Below are 16,696 nucleotides of genomic sequence, written 5' to 3'. Positions count from 1 at the left end.
TCTGGCATAAAGATATCTGTTGTACCAGATCAACCTTCAAGGGGTGCACAGCCTTATTATCCTCCCCTTATATGTGCAGTCATAACAGGCCTCATGCAATAAAGATAAAATTCATTAAGTGCATAGAGGAAAATTCCTCGCATTGTTCATGTCACTTATCTTGTATCGATGCAGAATACCCCATCCCAACGCAGTTCTCCCCTCCTCAACACCGTGAGGGGTTCATCAGGGGAAGAAAGAATGAGGGGCTCAAAAACGGCTCCTGCCGGATAAAGCACATGTCCAATAGACCAGTATTCATGTCACTGGACTCATACTCCCATTGCTCCCACTGTAGGGGCTCAGTAGTAAATCCTGTTTGTTAGGCGATCCCTACATGTGTTGCAGCTGTCGAACAATCCAGAGACATGCAGCCGCGAGGACTCGAGCATTATTTTCGAGCACACCGACAATACTAACTTAGGTCACAAGAGTGCTCGTATATCACCTTATCTCAGCACACTCGCTCATCACTAGTCTGCACACCATTCTGTGTGTGGTTGTTTGATGTACAGTGAAAGTACACATGGGGGGCCAGTCTGACTCTGTCGGTTAGTTTCCTTCCCATGTTTATGGCCTGCTGTATACTGCTGTACATGTATAATCCTTGTTCACACTGCTGAAAGTCAGAATCAAGATGATGCAAATTAGAAAATTGCTCTGGCATACAGAATTACTTGTAGTATAATATCCATTTTAGATCTTGTCTTATAATATATTATTCGTCATACTTTTAGTAAATTTGTTATTAAAACCCTACCCCTCCAAAAAAAACCAGTTGGTAATTTGTTCAGTCCAAATGACCTTGGAGTGCCCACAGACCTTGCCTTTCCTTCTAGTAAGACTGTCCTGTCCAATCCCTCCAGTAGTCGCATCATGGTTGCCCTCCCTTTTGCCCCAAGTTTTCACACCAGGTTTATCTTTTTTATTTACCCAGTAGTTACAGCAGGGCCTCCCAAATCTTCCCTTTCAGTAGTCCCATTCCTTGGGACTGGGTTTGTACCTAATTGTCTCTGTCATGACTCTGTTGTTGGGTGTCCCGGGACCAGGGGCTTCTTCCTTGTCCCTAACGTTAGGGGCGCCCTAGCTGTTGTGAATTAGACTTTTTTGGCTCCCTCTTGTGGTCACTAGTGATATGACTCTGGGATTGTCTTTCCTCAGTTTGGCACCCACCTGGGTCGTTAGTCCAGGGGTGTTGCTATATAAACTTCCTGGATCCTCAGTCCAGTGCCTGGCATCGTTGTAATCAGATCCTTTCTGTTTGCTCCTGTCTGCTGTTCCTGGTTATTGCAAAATTAAGCTAAGTCCTGCTTCCTTGTTTTTTGGTTATCTGTATTGCTCTTATTTTCTGTCCAGCTTGTACTAAATGTGATTCCTGATTTTGCTGGAAGCTCTAGGGGGCTGGTGTTCTCCCCCCGGGCCGTTAGACGGTTCGGGGGTTCTTGAATATCCAGCATGGAAATTTTGATAGGGTTTTTGCTGACCGTATAAGTCATCTTACTATATTCTGCTATTAGTCAGTGGGCCTCTCTTTGCTAAATATCTAGTTCATTCTTATGGTTGTCTTTTCTCCTTACCTCACCGTTATTATTTGTGGGGGGCTTGTATCCAACTTTTGGGGTCTTTTCTCTGGAGGCAAGAAAGGTCTATCTTTTCCCTTCTAGGGTTAGTTAGTTCTCCGGCTGGCGCGAGACGTCTAGAACCAACGTAGGCACGTTCCCCGGCTGCTGCTATTTGTGGTGCTAGGATTAGATATACGGTTAGCCCAGTTACCACTGCCCTATGAGCTGGTTTTTTATGTTTGCAGACTTGGTATGTACTTTTGAGACCCTCTGCCATTGGGGTCATAACAGTATGCCAGGCCAAAGTTGAATGTTTAATGCATTGCAGAAGTGGGATAATAAGAAAGGAAATTCTGAGGTTTTTTTTTTTTTTCCTCTCTTTGTTCCTCCCCTTTACCTCTGAGTGGCTTGTGCTTGCTGCAGACATGAATGTCCAGACCTTGATTACAAGTGTAGACCAGCTTGCTGCTCGTGTGCAGGGCATACAAGATTTTGTTACCAGTAGTCCAATGTCTGAACCTAAAATACCTATTCCTGAACTGTTCTCTGGAGACCGATTCAAGTTTAGGAATTTCAGGAATAATTGTAAATTGTTTCTATCTCTGAGACCCCGTTCATCTGGAGACTCAGCTCAGCAAGTTAAAATTGTTATCTCTTTCTTGCGGGGCGACCCTCAGGATTGGGCCTTCTCGCTAGCGCCAGGAGATCCGGCATTGGCGAATATTGATGCGTTTTTTCTGGCGCTCGGATTGCTTTACGAGGAACCCAATCTTGAAATTCAGGCAGAAAAAGCCTTGCTGGCTATTTCTCAGGGCCAGGATGAAGCTGAAGTGTATTGCCAAAAATTTCGGAAATGGTCCGTGCTTACTCAGTGGAATGAGTGTGCTCTGGCCGCAAATTTCAGAAATGGCCTTTCTGAAGCCATTAAGAATGTGATGGTGGGTTTCTCCATTCCTACAAGTCTGAATGATTCCATGGCGCTGGCTATTCAAATTGACCGGCGTTTGCGGGAGGGCAAAACTGCTAATCCTCTGGTGGTGTTGTCTGAACAAACACCTGATTTAATGCAATGTGATAGAATTCAGACTAGAAATGAACGGAAAAATCATAGACGTCAGAATGGGTTGTGTTTTTACTGTGGTGATTCTACACATGTTATATCAGCATGCTCTAAACGCCTAACAAGGGTTGTTAGCCCTGTCGCCATTGGTAATTTGCAACCTAAATTTATTTTGTCTGTGACTTTAATTTGCTCATTGTCTTCCTACCCTGTTATGGCGTTTGTGGATTCAGGTGCTGCCCTGAGTCTTATGGATCTGTCATTTGCCAAGCGCTGTGGTTTTGTTCTTGAGCCTTTGGTAAATCCTATCCCTCTTAGAGGTATTGATGCTACGCCATTGGCGGAAAATAAACCGCAGTTTTGGACACAGGTAACCATGTGCATGACTCCTGAACATCGGGAGGTGATTCGTTTTCTTGTTCTGCATAAAATGCATGATTTGGTCGTTTTGGGTCTGCCATGGTTACAGACCCATAATCCAGTCTTGGATTGGAAGGCAATGTCTGTGTCAAGTTGGGGCTGTCAGGGAATTCATGCTGATTCCCCGCCGGTGTCTATTGCTTCCTCTACTCCTTCGGAAGTTCCTGAGTATTTGTCTGATTATCAGGATGTATTCAGCGAGTCCAGGTCCAGTGCTCTGCCTCCTCATAGGGACTGTGATTGCGCCATAGATTTGATTCCAGGTAGTAAATTTCCTAAGGGAAGACTATTTAATCTGTCTGTACCTGAGCATACCGCAATGCGTTCGTATATCAAGGAGTCTCTGGAGAAGGGGCATATCCGTCCATCTTCTTCCCCTCTTGGTGCGGGATTCTTTTTTGTGGCCAAGAAGGATGGATCTTTGAGACCTTGTATTGACTATCGGCTTCTGAATAAAATCACTGTTAAATTTCAGTATCCTTTGCCTCTGTTGTCGGACTTGTTTGCCCGGATTAAAGGTGCCAAGTGGTTCACCAAGATAGATCTTCGTGGTGCGTACAACCTTGTGCGCATTAAGCAAGGAGATGAATGGAAAACTGCATTTAATACGCCCGAAGGTCATTTTGAGTACTTGGTGATGCCTTTTGGGCTCTCTAATGCTCCTTCAGTGTTTCAGTCCTTTATGCATGATATTTTCCGGAAGTATCTGGATAAATTTATGATTGTTTATCTGGATGATATTCTGTTTTTTTCTGATGATTGGGACTCGCATGTAGAGCAGGTCAGGATGGTGTTTCAGGTTTTGCGTGAGCATGCTTTGTTGGTTAAGGGCTCAAAGTGTCTCTTTGGAGTACAGAAGGTTCCCTTTTTGGGTTTTATTTTTTCCCCTTCTGCGGTGGAGATGGACCCAGTCAAGGTCCGAGCTATTCATGATTGGACTCAGCCCACGTCAGTTAAAAGTCTTCAGAAGTTCTTGGGTTTTGCTAACTTCTACCGTCGTTTTATCGCTAATTTTTCTAGCGTTGTTAAACCTTTGACGGATATGACCAAGAAAGGTTCTGATGTTGCTAACTGGGCTCCTGCAGCCGTGGAGGCTTTCCAAGAGTTGAAGCGCCGGTTTACTTCGGCGCCTGTTTTGTGCCAGCCTGATGTCTCACTGCCCTTTCAGGTTGAAGTGGATGCTTCTGAGATTGGGGCAGGGGCCGTTTTGTCGCAGAGAGGCCCTGGTTGCTCTGTAATGAGACCATGTGCCTTTTTCTCTAGGAAGTTTTCGCCTGCTGAGCGGAATTATGATGTTGGCAATCGGGAGTTGTTGGCCATGAAGTGGGCATTTGAGGAGTGGCGTCATTGGCTCGAGGGTGCTAAGCATCGTGTGGTGGTCTTGACTGATCACAAAAATCTGATGTATCTCGAGTCTGCTAAACGCCTGAATCCTAGACAGGCCCGCTGGTCATTGTTTTTATCCCGTTTTGACTTTGTGGTCTCGTATTTACCAGGTTCAAAGAATGTGAAGGCTGATGCTCTTTCAAGGAGCTTTGTGCCTCATGCTCCTGGAGTCGTAGAACCAGTTGGTATTCTTAAAGAGGGAGTTATCTTGTCAGCCATTTCTCCGGATTTGCGACGTGTGTTGCAGAGATTTCAGGCTGGTAGACCTGACTCTTGTCCACCTGACAGACTGTTTGTTCCTGATAAGTGGACCAGCAGAGTCATTTCCGAGGTTCATTCCTCGGTGTTGGCAGGGCATCCGGGAATTTTTGGCACCAGAGATCTGGTGGCTAGGTCCTTTTGGTGGCCTTCCTTGTCACGGGATGTGCGGTCATTTGTGCAGTCCTGTGGGACTTGTGCTCGAGCTAAGCCTTGCTGTTCTCGTGCCAGCGGGTTGCTCTTGCCCTTGCCTGTCCCGAAGAGGCCTTGGACACACATTTCCATGGATTTCATTTCAGATCTTCCGGTGTCTCAGGGCATGTCTGTCATCTGGGTGGTATGTGATCGCTTTTCCAAGATGGTCCATTTGGTATCTTTGCCTAAGCTGCCTTCCTCTTCCGATCTGGTTCCTTTGTTCTTTCAGAATGTGGTTCGTTTACACGGCATTCCTGAGAATATTGTGTCTGACAGAGGATCCCAGTTTGTTTCCAGGTTCTGGCGATCCTTTTGTGCTAAGATGGGCATTGATTTGTCGTTTTCGTCTGCCTTTCATCCTCAGACTAATGGACAAACGGAGCGAACTAATCAGACTCTGGAGGCTTATTTGAGGTGTTTTGTTTCTGCAGATCAGGATGATTGGGTGACCTTCTTGCCGTTGGCTGAGTTTGCCCTTAATAATCGGGCTAGTTCCGCTACTTTGGTTTCGCCTTTTTTTTGCAACTCTGGTTTCCATCCTCGTTTTTCCTCGGGACATGTGGAGCCTTCTGACTGTCCTGGGGTAGATTCCGTGGTGGATAGGTTGCAGCAGATCTGGAATCATGTGGTGGACAACTTAAAGTTGTCACAGGAGAAGGCTCAGCGTTTTGCCAACCGCCGCCGCGGTGTGGGTCCCCGACTTCGTGTTGGGGATTTGGTATGGCTGTCTTCTCGATTTGTTCCTATGAAGGTCTCCTCTCCTAAATTTAAGCCTCGCTTCATCGGTCCTTACAAGATATTGGAAATCCTTAATCCTGGGTCCTTTCGCTTGGATCTTCCGGTGTCGTTTGCCATTCACAACGTGTTCCATAGGTCTTTGTTGCGGCGGTACGTTGTGCCTGTGGTTCCTTCTGTTGAGCTTCCTGCTCCTGTGTTGGTTGAGGGCGAGTTGGAGTACGTGGTGGAGAAGATCTTGGATTCTCGTCTCTCCAGACGGAGGCTTCAGTATCTGGTCAAGTGGAAGGGCTATGGCCAGGAGGATAATTCCTGGGTGGTTGCCTCTGATGTGCATGCGGCCGATTTTAGTTCGTGCCTTTCACGCTGCTCATCCTGATCACCCTGGTGGTCCTGGTGAGGGTTCGGTGACCCCTCCTTAAAGGGGGGGTACTGTTGTGAATTAGACTTTTTTGGCTCCCTCTTGTGGTCACTAGTGATATGACTCTGGGATTGTCTTTCCTCAGTTTGGCACCCACCTGGGTCGTTAGTCCAGGGGTGTTGCTATATAAACTTCCTGGATCCTCAGTCCAGTGCCTGGCATCGTTGTAATCAGATCCTTTCTGTTTGCTCCTGTCTGCTGTTCCTGGTTATTGCAAAATTAAGCTAAGTCCTGCTTCCTTGTTTTTTGGTTATCTGTATTGCTCTTATTTTCTGTCCAGCTTGTACTAAATGTGATTCCTGATTTTGCTGGAAGCTCTAGGGGGCTGGTATTCTCCCCCCGGGCCGTTAGACGGTTCGGGGGTTCTTGAATATCCAGCGTGGAAATTTTGATAGGGTTTTTGCTGACCGTATAAGTCATCTTACTATATTCTGCTATTAGTCAGTGGGCCTCTCTTTGCTAAATATCTAGTTCATTCTTACGGTTGTCTTTTCTCCTTACCTCACCGTTATTATTTGTGGGGGGCTTGTATCCAACTTTTGGGGTCTTTTCTCTGGAGGCAAGAAAGGTCTATCTTTTCCCTTCTAGGGTTAGTTAGTTCTCCGGCTGGCGCGAGACGTCTAGAACCAACGTAGGCACGTTCCCCGGCTGCTGCTATTTGTGGTGCTAGGATTAGATATACGGTTAGCCCAGTTACCACTGCCCTATGAGCTGGTTTTTTATGTTTGCAGACTTGGTATGTACTTTTGAGACCCTCTGCCATTGGGGTCATAACACCTAGCTCTCCCTGTTCCCGGGATTACTTCTGTAGGTGAAGATGTCGGGGCCACGTACCTTGCCTTAGCTCCTGAATCCGCCCTCAGTCTGTACCCTTCCCCCACCCAGGGAAGAGGGGAGTGTTAGTGCACTGTAATACACCAACCAGACTAACAAGGTAATTCGAACAGGGGTAGCAAAAAATACGAAACATACAAATATGCACTCACATATAACAGAGGAATGCACCAGGGACTGAAGGATGGGGTTAAACCAAAGTAGGAGAAGAAAGGGAATAATCACACTCACAAACCCAAGCAACTGTCACAGATAAATCCACCAAATGCCTACTCAAATAACCACCAACAACTATCCTCCAAGCCATGCAGCATAAGCTAGCTCTGATGTGTGTCAGTCAGGACCCAGTTTATATAGGAGATGGGAGTGGCTAACAGTGCTCAGCTGAGAGCCTTAACGCTCCAGGAGCTCTCAACAGAGCAGATTAACCACTGCACTGTCCAAAGAAATTTACACCATTTAATATGCAGGTGTAGTGCTTCTACTCAGTGCAGGAGTAGGAGAAATCGGACGCTGCGGCCTTCCGGCTCCTCTCTGTCTCAGTAATCCCGTGACAGTCTCATTGCCATCTGCGCTTTTGTCACTGCATGCTTATGCACCTATCCTGCAGGTGTATGCCCTCAGTTGTGCAGCCAGGTAGCATTACTGTATTTTGGGGCCATTGTTTCTTTTCTCCTATTTCTTCATTGTATCAGTAAGAAAAGTGTTGGATTAGCAGTGCAACGTCTGTATTGTTACCCAAACTTCCTTTACCTTGTACTTTTCCACTTCCACCTGTCAGACTGTGACACCCCTGCAGTAAGGTCTGGAGTTGGAGGCGTTCTGTCCCATTGGGTATTAGAGCTCATTCAGACATGTGTAACATTCAGCCCGCAATGCACGGCACAGTCCCTGAAATGTGCGTCACTGATGGCGCTTCGTTCAGGGAGGGGGCAGGGGTTGTGACAGTAATGTCTGAATTGGCAACACAAATTATCTTTTGGTCTGAGCCAAAGTACAATAAAAACTAAGCTGAAAGTGGTTTTCCAGTTTTGGAAATCCAGTCTCCCAATCTGCAGTGCGTCTTAGAAAAGCAAACTGCGCATTACCCACCCACGACAGGTCCAGCGCTGAGTCTCTAACGCTCCTCTACCCGCGTCTGTTCAGCTACATTACCATTATGAGCTTTTGCTCAGTTTTTGACGCTGCAGTATTTTTGCACCTATTATTTAAATTAGGTTACTTGCCTTTTTGTGTGTGTTATTTTACCATGCATTTTTATTGCAATTTTGATGCTGCGTTTTTTGTCTCTTGTTGGTGTCATGTCTTAAATAAAGCTGCTTTATTTTTTACATTTCCCGGTACTTGGCTGTGACAAAAGTTTATTGACATACTTAGCTGCGGATTATGTGTTTCTTATGTGTTTGGTAATCTGGCAAACAGGGCTGTGGAGTTGGTAAGACAAACCTCCGACTTCTCAATTTCCATGACACCGACTCCGACTCCACCAAACTGGGCTCCGACTCCAGGACTCTGACTCCACAGACCTGCCAGGGCTGTGGAGTCGGTATGCCAAACCTTCGACTTCTCAATTTCGATGACACCGACTCAGACTCCGACTCCACCAAAATGGGCTCCAAATCCAGGACTCTGACTCCACAGCCCTTCTGGCAAAACCAAAGTCACATTCTTAATCAGCCCGTAAACTTAATATAACACCGTTCAGACATCATTGGTTCCAAAATCACTTTATACCAGTGAACAGATTTAGATAGACAGGGAGACAGACATACATATAGACATACAGACAGACACATAGAGACAGACAGACAGACAGGCATATAGACATATAATTGCACAAATCCCCCCCGACATATTATAAAATTGCACCCTGTGGAGCTTATTGGACTGGTTTTTATGATTAAATACATAAATAAATAAAAAAACAATGTGAGGACCTCCCTATTTTTGTAACCAGCAAAGGTAAAGCAGACACCCGGGGGCTTATATTATCAGGCTGGGACGGTCCCTGGCTAAAACTACCAGTCCGCAGTCTCCCCAGAAGTGGCACATTACATTAGATTCGCCAATGCTGGCGCCTTGCCTTTTCTCTTTCCAGTTGCCCTGGTGCATTGGGAATCGGGATGGTAGTTGGCATTGATGTCAGCTCTGAATTGCCCCAAAAACACAGCTGATATCAAGTCCTGTTAGTAATGGAGAGTTGGTAACAAAAATAAAAACACACACAAATACTTTATTGAAATAAAGACTCCCTCACAGTATCCGTCGTTCACCAATTTATTAAAGAAAATTAGTTCCCACACATGTCCCCGTAGTCTACCGAATCCATCTCCTAAATTCTCTCTGAGTCTTTCCTATGTAGTTTTGGGGGCATTGGCAAAATAGGCGCCAACTAGTATTATCAATCAGTATAAAGTGCTTATAAGAACGATATCAGCTGTAGGAACAGACCGGCATCGCTCCGCAGCAGGCGGATTTAGGAACGAACCAGCTCACAATTGAGACTATATAGGGTAACCAAATAATTGGATAATAACTACACTAACAACCCCTAGTGCTGTGAGACTCTTTTAAGTTTTTAATCAAACTTTAATTGTGGGACTTTTAAAATTCAATAATAAAAGTGACATTTTAATAAATGACTCCAATTGGATTAGACAGTGGGATAGATTATATTAATATTGGAAATATCCATAAAACCAGCCATTCAGTGAATTGATGATCCGTTCCCTTTCAGTCCCGATCTTACAATAGATAAGTTATTTCTTTAAAGCAGTAATATTCCATTTTTCCTTGTAAGTACGTCCATTTCCTTAAACATAATTTTCCATATTGTAAGAAACTGCAGTGTTAAAACTGTGAGCGTGCACATGATGAGAGGAAGGTAATCCAATTCCCTGCTCAGATCGCACCGATGAGCCGTAACAAGGTGACGGGAATCCCATTTGCATGTACAACGTTTCATTCCATAAATCACAGTAATAAAGTGTCGCGTGCACATGTGCGTGCTTCCTAGTGCTCTGCATTTCCCAGAGAACTGCTGTGCAATAAAAAAAAATAGCTTTTTTTTTAATTAATGTGCCGGCTTTCTTTGTTCTGTCATTGCCTTTTCTGCATTGCAGCTGTCTTGGCAGCAAAAGGGTTATGCAAGCCTGGCAGCATGGGCGTTATTTGGGAGCTCCAGGGGCTGCCATCCTGTCACTACGTTAGATATGGACACTAATTGGAATTAAACCGTTTCTGCCCTTTTCCACATCCCAGGCTTGTGGAGACGGGGTCATCTGATCGGATGAAGCAGCTAGTGGTGCCAGCCTGCCAGCGCCAGCGTCCTCTCCTCTGCAGCACCAACCTGCATAGCCGTCCCCTGGCTCACCCTAGGGACTTTGTGCTAGCCTTCTTCTAGCAGCACCGCACCTTCTTTTCCACGCAGGTAACATACTGTATATTGATATTATTTTATTTTATTTTTTTTGCAATATTCTTTAAAAAGATTTCATATTATTTAACTAGTATGCAACATCATCAAAAACTTAAATTTTTACAGTTATAGAAACTTTTATTATATTTGATGTTAATGCTTGTTGTTTTCATTTTGTTTTTGTTTTTTTTCGACCGACATCAGGCACGATGAGTCGGGGATATTCCGAGAACAATAACTTCCCCTATGACAATAACCAGATGGTCTTGGACATGATTCTTTATTCACTGGTGGGGGTCCCTCAGCCAATTAATTGGGACAGCGTTGCAAGACTTGTTCCGGGATATTCATCAAAAGAGGTAATGTTGTTGTTGATCTTGTACTCATCTTATTGGGAGAAGTTTGAAATGGTGCATTGGAGCGGTCAGGTCATTAAGCATTGAAATTCAGGTTATTCAAATGTAGCTATTGTGAAAAATCACTGTTTGGGCTGCCGACCTCACCCGCTATATATTCTATACTGTGCCATGTGTCAGATACTGTGGAGCTGCAGCTTGGTCATTTTGGCAGCAATTTCACATTATAGTAGCACCTCCTCCCCATTGGCCGGTCCATACACTTCTCACCCCCTCGCACTGCGGACACAAACCTACTGGACTCAGCGCAGAGGCTGCTGGAAGCACAGGACCGCAGTCACTTTCTACTTATCTGTGCAATTTGGGTAAGACATTCAAGGTATTTTAGATTTCTATCTATCTATTATCTATCTATCTCATATCTATCTCTCATATCTATCTATCTATCTATCTATCTATCTATCTCATATCTATCTATCCATCCCATATCTATCTATCTATCCATCCCATATCTATCTATCTATCTATCTATCTATCTATCTATCTATCTATCTATTATCTATCTATCTATCTATCTATCTATCTATCTATCTATCTATCTATCTCATATCTATCTATCCATCCCATATCTATCTATCTATCCATCCCATATCTATCTATCTATCTATCTATCTATCTATCTATCTATCTATCTCTCTATCTCATATCTATCTATATATCTATCTATTATCTATCTATCTCATATCTATCTCTCATATCTATCTATCTATCTATCTATCTATCTATCTCATATCTATCTATCTCATATCTATCTATCCATCCCATATCTATCTATCTATCCATCCCATATCTATCTATCTATCTATCTATCTATCTATCTATCTCTCTATCTCATATCTATCTATATATCTATCTATTATCTATCTATCTCATATCTATCTCTCATATCTATCTATCTATCTATCTATCTATCTATCTCCTATCTCATATCTATCTATCCATCCCATATCTATCTATCTATCCATCCCATATCTATCTATCTATCTATCTATCTATCTATCTATCTATCTATCTATCTATCTATCTATCTATCTATCTATCTCTCTATCTCATATCTATCTCTCATATCTATCTATCTATCTATCTATCTATCTATCTATCTATCTATCTATCTATCTATCTATCTATCTATCTACGTTCTTTAATCTTTCTGCTCCTTCAGCTCACATTAGCAGTATTAAGAACTACATGGCTGCAATATTTCAAACTTTCTCCTAAGTTGCAGACTGTATTTTTAATCTTAGAAGGTATCGTATAATTTTGTGCAGTTAAAGCGATGAATTAAGGAGCCAAAAACTGATAATAATAGTCTATAAGCCAGTATCTGTAAGCGATGCTTCCTTGCTATTTCTCCTTGTTGCTGCTTGGGTGCTGTCTAGCTCAGCTTAGTTAGGACTTAGCTGTGATCAGTGACTCCAGCGTGGCTGCATGTCCACCAGCGGTCTGTGGTAGTCTGAGACTCGTGTCCAGTCATTGGTTCAGATTGGTGTTTTCTCCCTCCTCCTGCAGCTCTGCCCGCTCTGATAGGCTTAGGTTTACATACAACAGCCAATCTAGTTTGATCACAAACTTAAAGGCTCTAAATATCTAAAACCTACTTGTGTCTCCTGTGATTGCTCTATAACTTTATGGGGTCTAAGGGGTATCGTTTCTCCTTATGGAGAGTGACATACCAGCTCTGGCTTGTCAAGGTAAGGAGGCTTATTCGCTGTGCAATGCTCCTCTGGGAAATTTTATATGCAAATTGCCGAGAAAGAGGACTTGAACTCTATAGCGCCACCTGTTGGAAGTAGCGATCCTACAATTGACAATCAAGCCCTTAACGAGTCTTGCAAGACTCGTTAAGGGGTTGATTGTGACTTGTAGGATCGCTACTTCCAACAGGTGGCGCTATAGAGTTCAAGTCCTCTTTCTCTCTGAAGAGGCAATTTGCATATAACTTTATGGGGAGTTCACACTCTAATTACTGGTTTAAAACCCTATGGTTTTGCATTAAAATAATCATTTTGACCAAATGTTTCTAGCAATTCCTTGTCATACTGCCATACTTGGGGCACTTCATACATTTCAGTGTGAGGCATTCTACTAGAGGCCACAGGAAAGCTAGGAGAAAGGACCATTAGTGGCTTTGCGAAAACTTGTTATGTACATATCCTCTTCATAGAAGAAGACAACTAGCACTCTGGTGCCACCTGTTGGGCTTAGCAATCCTAAAAGTCAATATTAACTCTTTAATAAGCCATGCCACATGATTTAGGATTGAAACGCCAAACCAGGTACTCCATTTGCAGATGTGTTTCAGGGTGTTTACCCCTCATCAGTGTACTGCAGAGAAGTCATGTGGTAAGGCTTGTCATGGGTCATCATTGACTTTTAAGATTGCTACTTCCAGTAGGTGGCACTAGACTTCTAGTCCTCTTTGTCTATTTGCATAGTTAATGTCACAGAGGAGCAATGCATGGCCTATACGTCTCCTTACACCGGCTAGGCACTCTCCAAAAAGATAAAAGTTTCCTCTTATCCCTTAGGCCCCTTTCACTCGTGGCGCTTTCCATCTATGTTTTTCTCCGAAACGCTACATTGCCATTAGTTATTTCTGGAAATGGAAGTGTCGTAAAATCTCTTCCATTTACCTCCTTTCCAGATGCTATTAGTCTGCACAACATTCTTGTGTGGACAGATCCGTTTCTTTTTTTTTTATTATTGAAGCCTTTGGAAAATGAATCGTAATGGATGGACCTTTGTAAATGGATCCATTTGTTTTTAGCATCGTACATCCCCAGAACATTAGAATTGTTCAGTGACACCTCCAGTCAAAGCAGATCCGATCCAAACGGAACGCGAATCGATGCAAAATGGAAACCAAAGTGTCGTTTTTAAACAGATCTTTTCTGTACTTTTTTATTTTCTTTTTTTTAAAGATGGATCCATTTACAAACAGAAACGTTGGTTGCATTTTTCATCCATTTCTAAGGCTATGTGCACACGTTGCGGATTTGCCTGTGGAATTTTCCGTGCGGATTCTGCATCTCTTGGCAGAAAACGCAAGTCAAAATCTGCGCTTTTTTTATGCGGATTTTGTGTGGATTTGACGCGTTTTTTTATGCGGATTTTGTGTGGATTTCATGTGTTTTTACCCCTGCGTTTTCCTATAATGGAATGGGTGCAGAAACGCACAAAGAAGTGACATGCTCCGTCTTTTAATCCACGGCGGATTCCGTGTGGAATTTTCCGCACCATTAGCACAACATTCTTATTTTCCCATTGATTTACATTGTACTGTAAATCACATGCGGTTCTGCAGCGTTTCTGTGCTGTCCGTGACTGACACATGCTATGGATGATAATTATCACCTCTAGCACTCTCTTTTACTTATATAGCGAATCTGGACCTGACAAGTTCACTTTAACATTTCTTATCAATTATTTGACTTCAGCGAGTCATATAAAGCAAGAATTATTAAAATTCTGGAGCGTACATTTCTCCAGCTGTCCCCGCTTATGAGTCAGTAGAGCGTGACGTCTCCGGCCTCGCAGGTGGCCGTCATCCTTAAATTGTTATTTTGCATGTGAGTCAGTGCAGCTGTCCTGAGCTCACAATGTCTGTATTACGCTCCTACCCATTATAAGATGTTATATGAGTATTACCTCTCATCGATGCCGATATCAGGGACAGGATTGCCCCAATATCTAAGTCTAATTTTCTGCATCGCCGTATCCCAGGATCACAATGGATAACATATAGTGGAAGTGACGGCTGTATTTGTCTTCACAGTGTGCCAAACGATTTGAGGAAATAAAAAGTAGTGGGAGCTCTCCAGTGGACAACCAGTACAATCCTCTGCTGGCAGCGGGAGGGACGCCTCTGGAAAGCCTGGCAACCTACATCAGATCTTCCCTGCTCGACCCAGCGGAGGAACCTGAGGATGTGGCAGCGGGACAAGGCATCCACGCCCTCACAGGTGACCTGCGGCACAGTCACACTAAGCGTTATACATGTGAATGATGCCTATTCCAGAGTTAAAGAGTAATTACAATTTCATTTTTATTTTTTTTTCTAGCTTGAAAAGTTGTGAATGTTTGCAAATAATTTTATTAGATGATTTGGCTTCATTCTTTTTGAACTATCAATAGGGCAGTATTAGGCAAGGTGAATATATATATACACATATATATATATATATATATATATATATATATATATATATATATATATACCCTTCAAATAAATATTTATTAGATTCTATTAAGAGCACCAAAAATCCAGTACAGTAAAAAAAAAAAAAAAAAAAAAAAAAGATTCTATATAGACTAGTCTGGATGACCGACAGCTGATATAGACAGATAATCATCGGTGTAGATCTATCCAAAATGAGTCTACACCATTGATTATATGTCTATATCATCTATAAGTCACCCAGATATATTATTCTATAAAGACATTTTTTTACCGCACAGGATTTTTTGGTGTTTTTAATAGCATCTAATAAATATTTGTTTTTTAGGGTATATGTGTTCGTTTTTTTTTTTTCCTCATTCCTCTAAAATATGGTTGTTGCTGGCTTTCAGATCCTTGCTTTTTCCCAGCCCATGTGCCTGCCATCGGCTACATTGATATCAACTTGTTCTCATTTTGGAGTACTGATGATGGCAGTGATCAGTCAGCACTAGTGAGGAGCGAGTATACTCATTGCTCGGGTTTCCTCCGAGTATTTATGACTGCTTGGAGATTTAGTTTTCATCGCGGCAGCTGAATGATTTACAGCTACTAGCCAGGCCGAGTACATGTGGGGGGTTGCCTGGTTGCTAAGGAATCCCCACGTGTAATCAAGCTGTCTAGTAGCTGTAAATCATTCAGCTGCCACGATGAAAACTAAATCTCCGAGTAGTCATAAATACTCGGGGACCACACAAGCGTGCTCGGGGAAACCCGAACAACGAGTACACTCGCTCATCACTAGTCAGCACCTGTCTCCTCCTCTGAGTGTTCTTCTTCTTATGGGTGCAATCTCCAGCAGCAGGCGGGTCGGACCCTCACTGCCCCCTCTACAGGACGCTGTGATGGAAGCATTGGGTTTCCTTCCACAAGCACCCTGTTCTCATTATATCCCTCTCCCCAGCGGTGCATACAGGATGCTTGTTATTATTATTATTATTTATTGTTATAGCGCCATTTATTCCATGGCGCTTTACATGTGAGGAGGGGTATACATAATAGAAAGCAAATTGGAGCAAATCCTATGCTTCCCTTACAGTATAGCGGGGGCAGTCACTGAGGGTCTGTTTAGTGACACATGTTACAGACATTATTTATTATACTGGGGTGTAAGGCGGTACTATTGTGGGGTAAACCAACCGCTTTGCGATGTGACAGGAGCGCTGGCTAAGTTCACTAACTCTGGGGAGAAGCTGCTGCAGGAAATTGTTTTGGTAATTAGAAGACAGAAAAGAAGGACACCGATCACTGCCATCATCTGTACTCCAAATAAGTACGTTCTGAGATCTATGGTGCTAAATAATCGGGGGAATATGAAGGGTTTAGAAACCTTTTTACATGTCTTTTTTTTACAGAAATGAAGGCAAATTCCCTAATAAAGTGATTTGGGAAGTTTCATAACTTTCCATCGTGGACAAAATATATGTCAAAAGAATGAAAGTGTGGCTGCTGTATAACTTATCTTCAATGTGTATAGACCGGGCATCAGCCATGCGAACTGTTCTGTGTCCAGACTTTGATGATGGCTGTGGTTTCCAACTAGATCAGTTTGGTAATTAATGGTAACAGTTCGGATATTAACAATCAATCTGCTTTTAGATGCAATCAATTTGACAATGTCGCTGATTGCCATGTCATATGCAGGCCGTACTGGGATGCCAAGGGCCCACCAGTAACACTGAGTCTGGTGGCCCACTGTTCAGCTATATGCAGATATCACTTTACCTCACTCACAA

General features: G+C 43.2%; 1 protein-coding gene across 7 annotated transcripts in view; it reads left to right on the top strand.

The window, feature by feature from the left end:
- SANBR (SANT and BTB domain regulator of CSR) overlaps positions 1–16,696 on the top strand; it is a 66,954-nt gene that overhangs the window by 13,358 nt on the left and 36,900 nt on the right. For all 7 annotated transcript variants that reach the window (XR_013221047.1, XR_013221046.1, XM_077282737.1 and 4 more), the window contains exons 2-4: positions 10,172–10,340; positions 10,533–10,687; positions 14,520–14,706. Coding sequence is in view for 5 of the 7 variants with exons in the window: in XM_077282737.1 (XP_077138852.1) it covers positions 10,538–10,687; positions 14,520–14,706 (337 nt within the window). In the remaining 2 variants the exon portion in view is untranslated. The remainder of the gene's footprint in view (positions 1–10,171; positions 10,341–10,532; positions 10,688–14,519; positions 14,707–16,696) is intronic.

Source organism: Ranitomeya variabilis, chromosome 2 (genome assembly GCF_051348905.1).
Source record: "Ranitomeya variabilis isolate aRanVar5 chromosome 2, aRanVar5.hap1, whole genome shotgun sequence".
Taxonomy (NCBI): Eukaryota; Metazoa; Chordata; class Amphibia; order Anura; family Dendrobatidae; genus Ranitomeya; species Ranitomeya variabilis.
This window is presented reverse-complemented; position numbering and strand designations above follow the sequence as displayed.